Source organism: Pogona vitticeps, chromosome 3 (genome assembly GCF_051106095.1).
Source record: "Pogona vitticeps strain Pit_001003342236 chromosome 3, PviZW2.1, whole genome shotgun sequence".
Classification (NCBI taxonomy): domain Eukaryota; kingdom Metazoa; phylum Chordata; class Lepidosauria; order Squamata; family Agamidae; genus Pogona; species Pogona vitticeps.
In genome coordinates this window covers 6,762,501-6,774,964 of record NC_135785.1, presented here as the reverse complement: position 1 = coordinate 6,774,964, position 12,464 = coordinate 6,762,501, and the positions used below count along the sequence as shown (strand labels likewise).

At 44.1% G+C, this 12,464-nt stretch overlaps 1 protein-coding gene across 1 annotated transcript in view; it reads left to right on the top strand.

The window, feature by feature from the left end:
- The first annotated feature begins 5,453 nt into the window (after nucleotides 1-5,453).
- Nucleotides 5,454-12,464, top strand: part of LOC110091592 (cytochrome P450 2J6) — a 15,457-nt gene continuing 8,446 nt past the window's right edge. Inside the window, exons 1-3 of the mRNA XM_072993278.2 lie at nucleotides 5,454-5,624; nucleotides 9,299-9,419; nucleotides 12,349-12,464. The exon at nucleotides 12,349-12,464 is cut by the window's right edge and continues 31 nt beyond it. Of these exons, the coding sequence (XP_072849379.2) occupies nucleotides 5,454-5,624; nucleotides 9,299-9,419; nucleotides 12,349-12,464 (408 nt within the window). The remainder of the gene's footprint in view (nucleotides 5,625-9,298; nucleotides 9,420-12,348) is intronic.

Here is a 12,464-nt window from a genome sequence, read left to right as displayed (position 1 = left end):
AGCGGTTACAGGGTGAATTAGAGAAGGCACCAGCTTCCCGTTCTCAGGCTTTGTGGCATTTGAGTCCTCGTGAGACAGCCTAAACTCTCGTGCCAAATTGCCAGATTTTTCTGACGATCGAATTTCCCTCGGTTTTGAAAAATTACTGTGTTGGTCAGGATTTCCTTTCAAGATCAACGTTAGACTTCACTGTGAGTCTCCGTGTGCACCTCAAACAAACAATGACTGCAAGTTAGTAATGTCCTAAGGTCTGGTTATCAGAAAACAAATGAGAGAATAAATACTAGGCCCACGCCATGATTAGGCGTTAGCAAATATCACCAACGAGGGATCCAGCTTTTGAATGATCTGGAAGGCTCCTTTTGTGCTGAATTATAATTAAAAGGGAGAGTCTAGAGATATACACCCTTCCAGTAGTCTATAATGAACGGTGTCAGTGGTGACTGGATGTGGCAATGCTAAGCTGATTTACTTGATGGATGATTTCACTAAACAACATACCATTTACATTTCAGCAGCGTTGGGTGGATGTGGCCCTACAGACTTGTCTAGCTGGATTTCTAGGGCCATTTTCTAATTGACCTATATTACATTATAGGATTGTGGCGTATAGCAGCAGTGATTGGAACCACATTTTTCTTTCCTGAAGGCAAAGGGTTTACTGTACCTGTGAAAACGGATTACATCTGGATTATCCACAACACTCTCCTCCAGCCCCACATTTCAAATGAATCAGTTTCCCCCATCATTTTCCTTAACGGTCCAGCTCTCACACCAGTCACATGGTGACTGGAAATACAATCGTGTGGATGATCTTGGTCTTTCCTTTCTATGTGAAGGTGGTCTAATCTCCTGTCTCGCATATAATTTTACTGAGCCAACATAGTATATACTCTTATCCTGTACAATTATGTGGGCATAAACCCTGATGGGCTTTATTCCTTCCCTTCTGTCCCTCCTTCCAGCAAATCAAGCCAGGGTGGAACTAGACTCAAATTAAAATGTCAAGATGAACCCTCTGTGTTTATACTCCTATAAGCCGGAATCATATTTATAGCTCCATTTGCAATAAACTTATTAAATCAATGGAATTCTTCTATGTACTGAATTACTGTTCAATGGTTGATTCAGTGGCTTTTTGTCAATGGGAACTAGCAAAAGGCGTCTGCTATTTTCTCTTCCACCACTGGCTGGTGCTCTGGATTCATACATGAATTTTCTCTGACCTACACCTTGGATCCTTGCACTGGGAGAAAGGTGGGGTGTATATGAATGTATAAATGCATGCAAAAGATTTGCAGTATTTCCAGGTCATAGAATTATTCTGAAAACACTCCCACATCATTAGCTGGGGAGATACTGTACATGAAAATGCCCCTCTATGACCCGAAAAGCTTACTCCCGAGTACGCATGCAAAGGACTTCACCATACTCTTTCCTTCTCCTATTCATCAATGATCTGTCTGTCAAGCAAAGTAACTTACATCAACCCTGGAAATGATCTCATTTTGCTTTCATTGCTTCCCACCTTTCTCAGCCTGCTTATAAGAGAACTTCACCTTCCATAATTTATCTGATAAAAAGATCCAGATAAAATTAATGGGCTGGGCTGCTTACTGATAGGAAAACAGCCATGAGTTTTTGTTGTTGTTTAGTTGTTAAGTTTGACTCTTCGTGACCCCACAGACCAGAGCACGCCAGGCCCTCCTGTCTTCCACTGCCTCCCGGAGTTGGGTCAAATTCATGTTCGTTGCTTCGGTGACCCTATCCAGCCATCTCGTCCTCTGTCATTCCCTTCTCCTCTTGCCTTCACACTTTCCTAACATCAGGGTCTTTTCCAGGGAGTCTTCTCTTCTCATGAGATGGCCAAGCTTCAGGATCTGTCCTCCCAGTAAGCAGTCTTAGCAAAATGTTGACTCTCTAATGCCATTCACAAGCCCTGTTTATTAAACAGTTCCTCACTCTCTAGAATCCCCTTCCTTGTCCCAGATCTTGCTTCTTACAAAATTCCTACTTTTAATATTGGGGAATGCCCTATGCCAATGGTTCCCAACCTTGGGTAACCCAGGTGATCTTGAACTGCAATTCCCAGAAGCTTTTACCACCAGCTCTGCTAGCCACAATTTCTGGGAGTTGTAGTCTGAGAATACCTGGGTTACCCAAGGTTGGGACCTACTGCCTTATAGGAAGATAGCATCTGGAAAAGACACCATAACCCTTTAGCAGGTTGTCCTTCCTAGCACTACAGAGGGGTGAAAATCCACATAAGAAATTCATGCATACCCAATTGAATTATGTTTTATTCTAGGGTTTTGAGGATTCTGCCTGTGGGCTTGATTGTTCTTTCTTATGGATACTCCATCCAGTTGAGGAATTTATCTTGGATTTTTGTTTGAATTTATTTTAAAACGACACTTCAGCTTTGCAATTTTACAAGCAACTTCTGTATCGGTGCTGTTTGCCAAGGATTTGGGTGCAGAAATTGTAGCATTTTGTTGTTATGATTGCTCCTCTCGTTTGCTATATACAGTAACTGTTTATTAAGAAGAGACTCATTTTGTGAAATTGTGTTTGCGAGGTTATCAGTAGAAATCTAAGTAAACAATTATCCCCCAGAACTTAGAAGTGTTACACTAGAAAACCTGGCCCATTTGTAGACTTCGAGACGGTTTGTGTTTGGAAAGGTGTCCATTCGACAAACAAAATTACGAGGTTCACGACAGTAATTTTTTGACTGAGCGTGTGCTTGCTTGATTGTGCAACCTTAGCTGAAAGAGCAGTGCTGTGCCTTTTAATATTCTGAATTTTAAGTTTGGTTCTAGGCTAACATGGGACACAGCTGGGTAAGACCACTCTATAGACTGCCCATGGTTATCTGAATGTGTGAACGGACAAAGCAGAGGACTCTAGGCAAGTAAAAGAACAGATTTCACAGACAAGATCTAGTTTATGGCCACATGGATAAGTTTATCTTTCAGAGCATCCATGGCCGAATTGACTCTGTGACAATACCCAGGTTTTGATCTAGCCCCTCTGCCATGCTACCTTTCACATCCTAAGTGTGTGAGAGACTCAGGCAGGCTGACTGACCCCTGGCGACAAACTCTAATGGCAACCTCAGTTCCAAGCACATATAGCCTGGCTCTGAGTAGGCAGTGACCCCAGGGACTCCAAAGCCCATAAATCTGTGCCCTTCCCTTTCAGACCAGTCCAGGGATAAAACTGTTACAACACACACACACTGTGTGTGTTGTAATTCCTGATCGATGGATTCAGGTTGGATGTAGTACCAAATTTCTACACAATAACCAGGCTTTAACGTGGAGAAAAGATTGTATTTTATTCAAAAACAAGAAGGCAAAAAGAACAAGAAATAAAAAAGCAATACAGATTTACAGAAAACAAGAGGACGTTCAATAAAACAATTAAGCTAATCTAACACTTATTTAATGTGAGGACAGCATAGCTTCATTTCTGAAGCAAGGAAAACAGCAATAGAGCAAAGCTTCCTACTGTTGGGATAGCTAAGCACCCTAAAAGTAAGTTCTTGAGTCCCCATTATATGCCAAAAGTTCCCTTCTAAATCGTTCTCCCATGTCTGCCATCAGATCCTCAATTCCCTAGAATTTTCAAGAAAGCAGATGCTCTTTCCAGCCCCTCACAGCTTGGCCGATATCATTTCTTATACATTAGGATGACTAGCTAGGCAAAACATGTATTGAAGTTTGCTTCTCAAGAGAATAAGGCCTTCATTTCTGGCAGCTGAAGAACATTCCAAGAGAAACAGCTGGAAATCATTTCAACAAGAAACACAATGCAAAAGGGAAAAAAGAGAGAGCTTTGTTATAGCTTAAAGACTGTTATATTTTAAGATAAGCTTTTGTGGAACATGTCTGCTTTCTCAGATATATGAGTTAGAATAGAGAGACGAAAACATTTACCTATGACTCTAAGACAATGGTTCCAATCCATGGGTCTCCCGATGCTCTTGGACTAAAACTCCCAGAAGCCTTCACTTTTAGCTGTGCTGGCCAGGGTTTCTGGGAGTTGTAGTCCATTCCAGATGTGCCTTCTCCTGGAAAGGTCTGATCTGGCCATGATGATGCATGCCGTTGTTACATCCCAACCGTATTACTGTAACATGATCAATATGGCGCTGCCTCTGGAAAGTGTCGGGGAAACTTCAACAGATCCAAAATGCAGCAGCCAGATTGCTGACTGGGACCGCTTATAGGGATCACATAACCCCTTTGTTAAAGCAGCTCACTGGCTGCCCATCCACTGCTGGGCACAATTCAAACTCCTGGTTTTCACCTATAAAGCCCTAAACAGCTTAGATCCAAGCAGTCTCAAAGACTGCATCTCCCTCTACGAACCTGCTTGGATGTTAAGATAATCAGGGGAGTCCTTCATCTCAGTCCCACCACCCTCACAGGTGCGCTTGGTGGGGACATGCATGCGAGCCTTCTCTCTTGGTGCTCCCAGACTTTGGAACTCCCTCCCACTGGAGGCCAAACTGGGCCCATCTGTTCCTGGTGCATCCAGAGTGGATCCCATCTCCCATGTTCCTCCGTTTCTTAGTTTCTTCATAGACCCTGCCCTAGCCCAGGGTTGGATCAGACTGGCTGAAAACATTAGACTGTTTTGTCCGTGATTCCTTTAGTGACGAATAATAGCATTAACCAGACCTGGTAAATCAAGTTGATGGTGCAGGAACAAAGTTCCAAAGAGAGTAGTCCTAGAACCAGCTAGAATTGTTAGCATGTATACATTACTGAAACAGCAACATCTACGTTGGCTTAGGCATGTTGTGAGAATGGCTGATGGTCGGATTCCAAAAAACCTCCTGTGTGGAGAATGAGTGCAGGGAAATTGCCTCAGAGGGAGACCACAGCTGCGATACAAGGAGATCTGCAAGCGGGATCTGAAGGCCTTAGGAATGGATCTCAACAGATGGGAAGCCCTGACATCCGAGCATTCAGCCTGGAGGCAGACGTTGCATCATGGCCTCTCCCAATTTGAAGAGACCCTTGTCCAGCAGGCCGAGGCAAAGAGGCCGTCCCGAAACCAGCCAAATCATGGAGCTGGGCAGGGGACAGATTGTATTTGTCTTCAGTGTGGAAGGGATGGTCACTCTCGAAGTGGCCTTCTCAGCCACACGAGACGCTGTTCCAAGACAGAGCATGTTACCCTTGTCTCTCGAATCTGAAGGATGCCTAATCCATTGGTACAGGAAAAATAATGTGCTAGGATTAGTATTGCTGTAATCATACATGCCTCATTCCAAGCCTACTTGCCTCTGGTGTGTGGGGAGATCACTTACCTGATCACTTAACAGGTAAGTGACATTAAAGGGTGTTCCCCGCGGAGGCTTGAAAGACAGGAGGAAAACAAAGCCACGGGACGAACAACACCCAGCACACTCAGAGAATTACACAACCAGAGACAGAGTAATGTCAGTGATACAGCTATTTTCTGTTGCTGTGCTGGTGGGTCTTCTGATTCTGCACTTTCTGAGACGGCTTTGGTCGCGGAAACGCTACCCTCCCGCGCCATTTCCTCTTCCCGTCTTTGGGGGCATCTGGAGGATTGCGATCAGGCTTTATCAAGACACTCTCACTAAGGTACTGCTCTCAAAATAATAACCTGAATGAAGGAATTAGGGAAGAAGCAACAGTTGATTGTTTTCTTCCTGTGATCATTGTAGATAAACTCGGAACTTGGGAAAAGTTACATTCTGGGGCTACAATGTACAGCTATAGCGTGGCCACTAAGGTTGCTTGTGAGATTCTGCGAGTTGCAATAACAGATGTAACTTTTCTGCCTCAGTCTGCAGGGAATTCCAGGTGTTGGGAGCCAAAAAACCTAAATTTTCTGTAGGGCATTAAATTGTAGTGGTAGGGATTTATGGCAATATTAGGGATCTGTGTTTAGCATAAATCTTTTTAGGGATATTCAGTCATTTGTGCAGAACAGTGTTGTTGTTTTTTAACAGCTCTTGTGTATTGCCTCTACAACTTCAGTTAAGGTTGAATTGCCCCCCCTCCCAAATTAGATAATTTAATTACACACAATTACTGGTTTATTAAGGGTCCAATTTTCTCATGATTATTGTCTCATAATTTTCTTCCTCATATTTATGTATTCACATTCACATTCTATTTATTCCATTTATTCAGTTATTTTTAAGCATTTATTATACAGCAAATATTAATTCATTTTATCTTTGTAATTAAGACTGCTAAAGTATAAGAACCTAAGAAAAATTTAGGTGGATCATACAGACTAAAGCCTCTCTCATGTGGTATATATAAGGCGTCTTACACTGAACAAATATAAAATAACACACAACAAAGCAAACCATAAAAACATTGAATTCATGAAAAAGCAATTGCACAGGGAGAAACCGAAAAGCAGAATCAAGTTTATTATAATAAATTATTAGGATTGAACTTCTGGGGAAGGAAACGTTATTTCACTCAACATTGTTATCAGAATCTAGAGAAGTTACTTTTTTGGAATTTCCCTGCTACCAGGGCCAGTGGCTCTGATTATAATGCAGCATGGAACAGTAAACGAAGTGCTATAAAACTCAGTAGTACAAATGCCATGGCATACAGAAGCCTTCCCCTAGCTGGTGCCCTCTAAGTCTGTTGTACTATGACTCCCAGAACCCTCCATTCATTATTGGCCAGGAATTCTGGGAGTTGTAGTCCAAAATATCTAGTGGGCATGAGGTTGGAAAAGGCCCGACTAGAGCAACAATAGCAACAGTAACAACAACTTAAATAGCATTATCTCGACCATCTGCTAGATCGTTGTACATGTGGTAGGGCATAAATTTCATGTGTGTAAGTGTGCAGATGATACCACTCTGCTGGCAGAAAGTGAGGAGGAATTAAAGAACCTTGTAATGAGGGTGAAAGAGGAGAGTGCAAAAAATGGCCTGAAACTCAACATCAAAAAAACTAAGATCATGGCCACTGGTCCCATCACCTCCTGGGAAATAGAAGGGGAAGATATGGAGGCAGTGACAGATTTTACTTTCTTGGGCTCCATGATCACTGCAGATGGAGACAGCAGCCACGAAATTAAGAGATGCCTGCTTCTTGGGAGGAAAGCGATGACAAACCTTGACAGCATCTTAAAAAGCAGAGATATCACCTTGCCAACAAAAGTCCGAATAGTCAAAGCTATGGTTTTTCCTGTTGTGATGTATGGATGTGAGAGCTGGACCATAAAGAAAGCAGACCGCCGAAGAATTGATGCCTTTGAATTGTGGTGCTGGAGGAGGCTCTTGAGAGTCCCCTGGTTGGCAAGGAGATCCAACTTATCCATTCTGAAGGAAATCAACCCTGAGTGCTCACTGGAAGGACAGATCCTGAAGCTGAGGCTCCAGTACTTTGGCCATCTGATGAGAAGAGAAGACTCCTTGGAAAAGACCCTGATGTTAGGAAAGTGTGACGGCAAGAGGAGAAGGGGACGACAGAGGACGAGATGGCTGGACAGTGTCTGCAAAGCGACCAACATGACTTTGACCAAATTCCGGGAGGCAGTGAAAGATAGGAGTGCCTGGCGTGCTCTGGTCCATGGGGTCACGAGTCGGACACGACTAAACGACTAAACAACAACAACAAAGTGCTGCATTGATTGAATTTCTCCACAGTCACAGAACATTTATCCGGTATCCAATAGCCCCTTAAGCATGTCCTGAGAGGAATGAATTTCACATAACAAGTAAAAGCAACAGGAAAGGTTCATAAAATCATAGAATAATGAAGTTGGAAGAGCCATCAAGCACAACCTCTGATCAGCGCTCTGCCAGGGAGTTGTCTAAATTTATCTTGAATGCCTCCAGTGCTGGAGCACTTACCACCTCTCGAGCTAATTGATTCCATTGTTGTACTGCTCTAACAGTTAGGACGTTTTTTCTGATATTCAACTGAAATCTGTCTGCCTGTAACTTGAGCCCATTGTTGTGTGTCCTGCACTCTGGGATCATCAAGAACAGATCCTGCCCCTCCTCTGAATGACAGTCTTTCAAATATTTGAAAAGTGCTATCCTGTCTCCCCTCAGCCTTCTTAAGACTAAATATGCCCAGTTCTTTCACTCTTTCCTCCAAGGGCTTCGTTTCCAGCCCCCTAATCATCCTGGCTGCTCTCCTCTGAATTTATTTAACTTTGTCAGCATCCTTCTTGAAGTGCGGTATCCAGAACGGGACACAGTGCTCAAGATGAGGCCTAACCTGTGCCGAATAGATGGGGACTAGCACCTCATGGGGTTTGGAGACATTACTTCTGTTAAAACTGCCTAAAATAGCATTGGCCGTTTTTGTAGCCACATCACACTCTTGGCTCATATTCAGCTTGTGATCTACGACAACTCCAAGATCCTTTTTGCTTGTTGTCTTTCTTGAATGTTTGTTGAACAGACTTGGTTCAAACCATAAGAAGCAGCCCACAAAAAATATAAGCTCAGAAGATTTTAAAAAGAGTGGAAGGGGAAACAATAAAACGGGACAGCCCCTGTTTCTTTGTAATCAGTTTGTTTTAACTCAAACAAACTAACTACAAACTTAAAAATCAGCGGAGGTGCAGTCCAAAATTTTTGAAAGACTGTTCAATGTATGCCATTGAACACCCATTTATATGGACTACTGTATTTATCTCTTTAAACATGTTATTGATCCAATTATGTTTAAAACCAGGCAAATCCTACCTGTCTTGAAAGTGGGTGAAACTGCTGTGGTTTATAACTACACACACCTTTCCTTGTTCCATGTGTGGCAAACAACAAACAGCACTCCTTATTTCCATCTGCTCTCCTTTCCTTTGATTGCAACACAATCCATTGTGTGGTGCAATCTGTTTTCTGAGTATTGCTGCCTCCTAATATCAAATCTGCCCACATCTCCCTCCAGCAGATCCTCTTGACACCATCAACTTACAGCTGCCAAACCAACATCTCATGCCATTCACAATTTTAAAAAAGCGAAACAAGTAGAGTTGCATTCCACACACCCCTCTCCATGCATAGTCTTTTCTCATTTCTCTAATAATCTTATTCCTTCATATAATTTGTTAGCATGCTAACGTCTTGAGGACAGGGGGCTAAATCCTAAATCAGGGTGGGCAGCGTCTGATGGGCCTGGTACCCCTCTGGTCCTCTCCAAAGTCTGGGGCAGATTAAAAACATAATTACAGAGGCCACAATAAAAGATAGAGCCCGTGCCTGAGCATCAGTCAGAGTTACATGTCGAAGGTCCACCTCGATATAAAGAATTAATTTGGGGATGAGACAGGGGGAGACTCTGAAGAACCTAACATTTCTCTTTCTTCCAAATGGCAGCCCACAAAGGAATCCGGAAAAACAGAACAACCCGCAAGACACTTCCTTCAGGTGGCAACCTTTGGCAAGGGTAAGTTTGTTGTGCAGATTGGCCGTTCTCGGGAGGGGGCGGTGTGGGGAGGGGGCACCACCAGCCCCAAGCCCCCTCTGCTGCCACTTCTCAAGGCCACCTTGAACGGGCACTATCCTTGCCTTGCTCTGGGGTACTGGCAACCCACGCTACGCCGCTGGCCTGTCCACACTGGCATATCGTTACGATATATGATTCCCTGATAGCACCGTTTGGTATGGAAAAAAGTCTTTGTCAACTTGTGTTTCTACTTAAAATAATTCGTTCTTCCCCTTTGAGAGCTGTAGCACACTTTTCTGGCACAGGACTAGGGCATGCAATCTTTTGGGAATGATTTATTGAGATGCAGCATACAGTAACTCTTTGTTCTGCCTTCCCAGAGAGGTACTGGAGCTAAAATAGATGGCACTTAAAAGATAAGGATCTTTTAAGCATGGTTGGATCACACCAGATTTCACAGGGTGGACAGGCCCGACGTGAGGTGTTTAAGGAGTGGTTTTCCCAGTTCCAACTCCTCTCCCAGGGAGTTTCCATGGCTGAGCAGGAGGCCCTCTTGAGGCCTCGTTCGCCACTCTGTCCACTATGGCATGCTGAGTGTAATGACCTTTCCACCATCCCATTTCTCCAAAAATCGTGTTCCAAAATAGATACCAAAAGAGTGAATTCAGGGCAAACTGCTTGAGAAAAATGAAATGGACGTGGATGTCCATCCATGTGAAAACATGGAGTACCCTGTGTGGATTTTTCTTGAGCAGGCTAGAAAAGAACAGGATAGAAACGTGTTGCTCTTCCAAAAAGCATGAGCATTGTTGAAAGCAAAACAGGCAAATTTGACTGTTTATCCCTGAATATTAAAGTCATGCAGAGATTTAAGATTTCCACAGTGCACCAGCTCTGGAAATAGCAAGTGCCCTATGTATTTCGGTATCAAGATTATCATGGGACATGACTTTAACATTCACCCAGAAGGCAAGAGTGTGTTCTGAACTTTGGTCGTCTGTAGTTCTGTTCCTTGTAGAAGTTGCTGTACGAGTTTTGATGAATTCGTAATCATAGCTCGGTAATAGATTATTACGGTTCCCAAACAGAATGGCATTTCTCTTGCATAGGGATCCCCAGGAGACAGGAGAGGAAACAAGGGAGATGTGCTGACTCCCACCTTACCATTAATATTTGTGGCTCTGGTATACTAAACCACTGTGTGGGGTGCGAGTGAAAATCACAACAAGGCATGATTTCCATATTTCACACCTATCTGTAAGTCATAACCCCCCAAAAGACTTTGCATATCGCCTCCCTAACTGATTGCTAGATAACAGTCCCCTTAACAAAGATGATAAGGGGACTGGAGGCTAAATCCTATGAAGAACAACTAAAATAACTAGGAATATTTATCTACTTGCATTTACATGCTTTGGAACTGCTAGGTTGGCAGGAGCTAGGACAAGCAACTGCTTGGTTGTGAGGGAGTGAGCTCCCCTTGCTTGTCCCAGCTCCTGCCAACCTAGCAGTTCGAAAGCATGTAAAAATGTGAGTAGATAAATAGGTACCACCTCGGTGGGAAGGTAACAGCGTTCCATGTCTAGCTGTGCTGGCCACGTGGCCACAGAAACTGTCTTCAGACAAACGCTGGCTCTACGGCTTGGAGACGGGGATGAGCACTGTGCCCTATATTTGGACGTGACTGGACGAAATTTCAAGGGCAACCTTTACCTTATGTATAGCTTAACGAAGAGAAGACTGAGGGGTGACATGATAGCAGTCTTCCAATATCTCAAGGGTTGCCCCAGGGAAGAGGGCATCGATTTATTCTCCATGGCGCCTGAGGATAGGACAAGAACCCATAGGTGGGAACTCACCAGAGGCAGACCCAACCTGGAAATAAGGAGGAAATTCCTGCTGGTGAGAACCATGAAGCAGTGGAACGGCTTGCCTCCTGATGCTGCGGGTGCCCCATCGCTGGAGGTTTTCAAGACAAGATTGGACAGCCACCTGTCCGGGATGGTTATGAGGTGCAAGATGGTAGGAGGTCTCTTGACTTGGGCAGGGGTTTGAGTGGAGGTCCTCCAAACTCCCTGCCAACCCTATGACAATTCTACGATTCTATGAACATGTAGGAATACTTTTGCAAGCATGCCTCTAAAATTTTATTAATGGATTGACTGATTTGACCTGATTTGATATATACACCATCCCACTGGTGCAAAGCACTGTTCTGAGTACTTTACCACAACAGATAAAACATACAGTACTAAACAGTAAGTACACAAGAGTGAAAACATTAGTAGAAAAGGAATATAAGGCACCAAAGACAATTCTCTGTATGACAGCAGGACAGGGAGTGTAAAATCAAACCGAGTCGGTGTGGAAAGCCTCCCTGGAAAGCAACGTTTTAAGTTGTCTTCTGAACATGGGGACATGGTGGCGCTGCGGGTTAAACCGCAGAAGCCTCTGTGCTGCAAGGTCGGAAGACCAGCCATCGTAAGATTGAATCCAAGTGACGGAGTGAGCGCCTGTCACTTGTCCCAGCTCCTGCCAACCTAGCCATTCAAAAGCATGTAAAAATGCGAGTAGATAAATAGGTACCCCTTCGGTGGGAAGGTAATGCGCTGGCCACGTGACCACGGGAACTGTCTACGGACAAACGCTGGCTCTACGGCTTGGCGACAGGGATGAGCACCGCACCCTTGAGTCGGACATGAGTCAAGGCGAACCTTCACCTCTGAACATTAGCAGGCAGGGGTCCAGGCGTAGCTGCGCCGGGAGCTGGTTCTCCAACATTGGAGCCACTGCAAAGAAGGCTCAACAGAGGTCGGCGTGGAGGTTTGCTGCCACCCTCACTTACAGCACTCCCTCACAATGTAAAACAGCCTTTAAACTGTGCAACTTTGAAATTAATCACTCCTCGCTGATTCTTATCTCACCTCAGATGTCTTTTCACCTGTGCATATCGGGAAGCAGCAGAAGCAGATCGGACAGGCCACCCTGCAGCAGCTGGGGAGGGGGAAGAAAAGCATTGAACACCAGATAGGAGAGGAAGCTCAT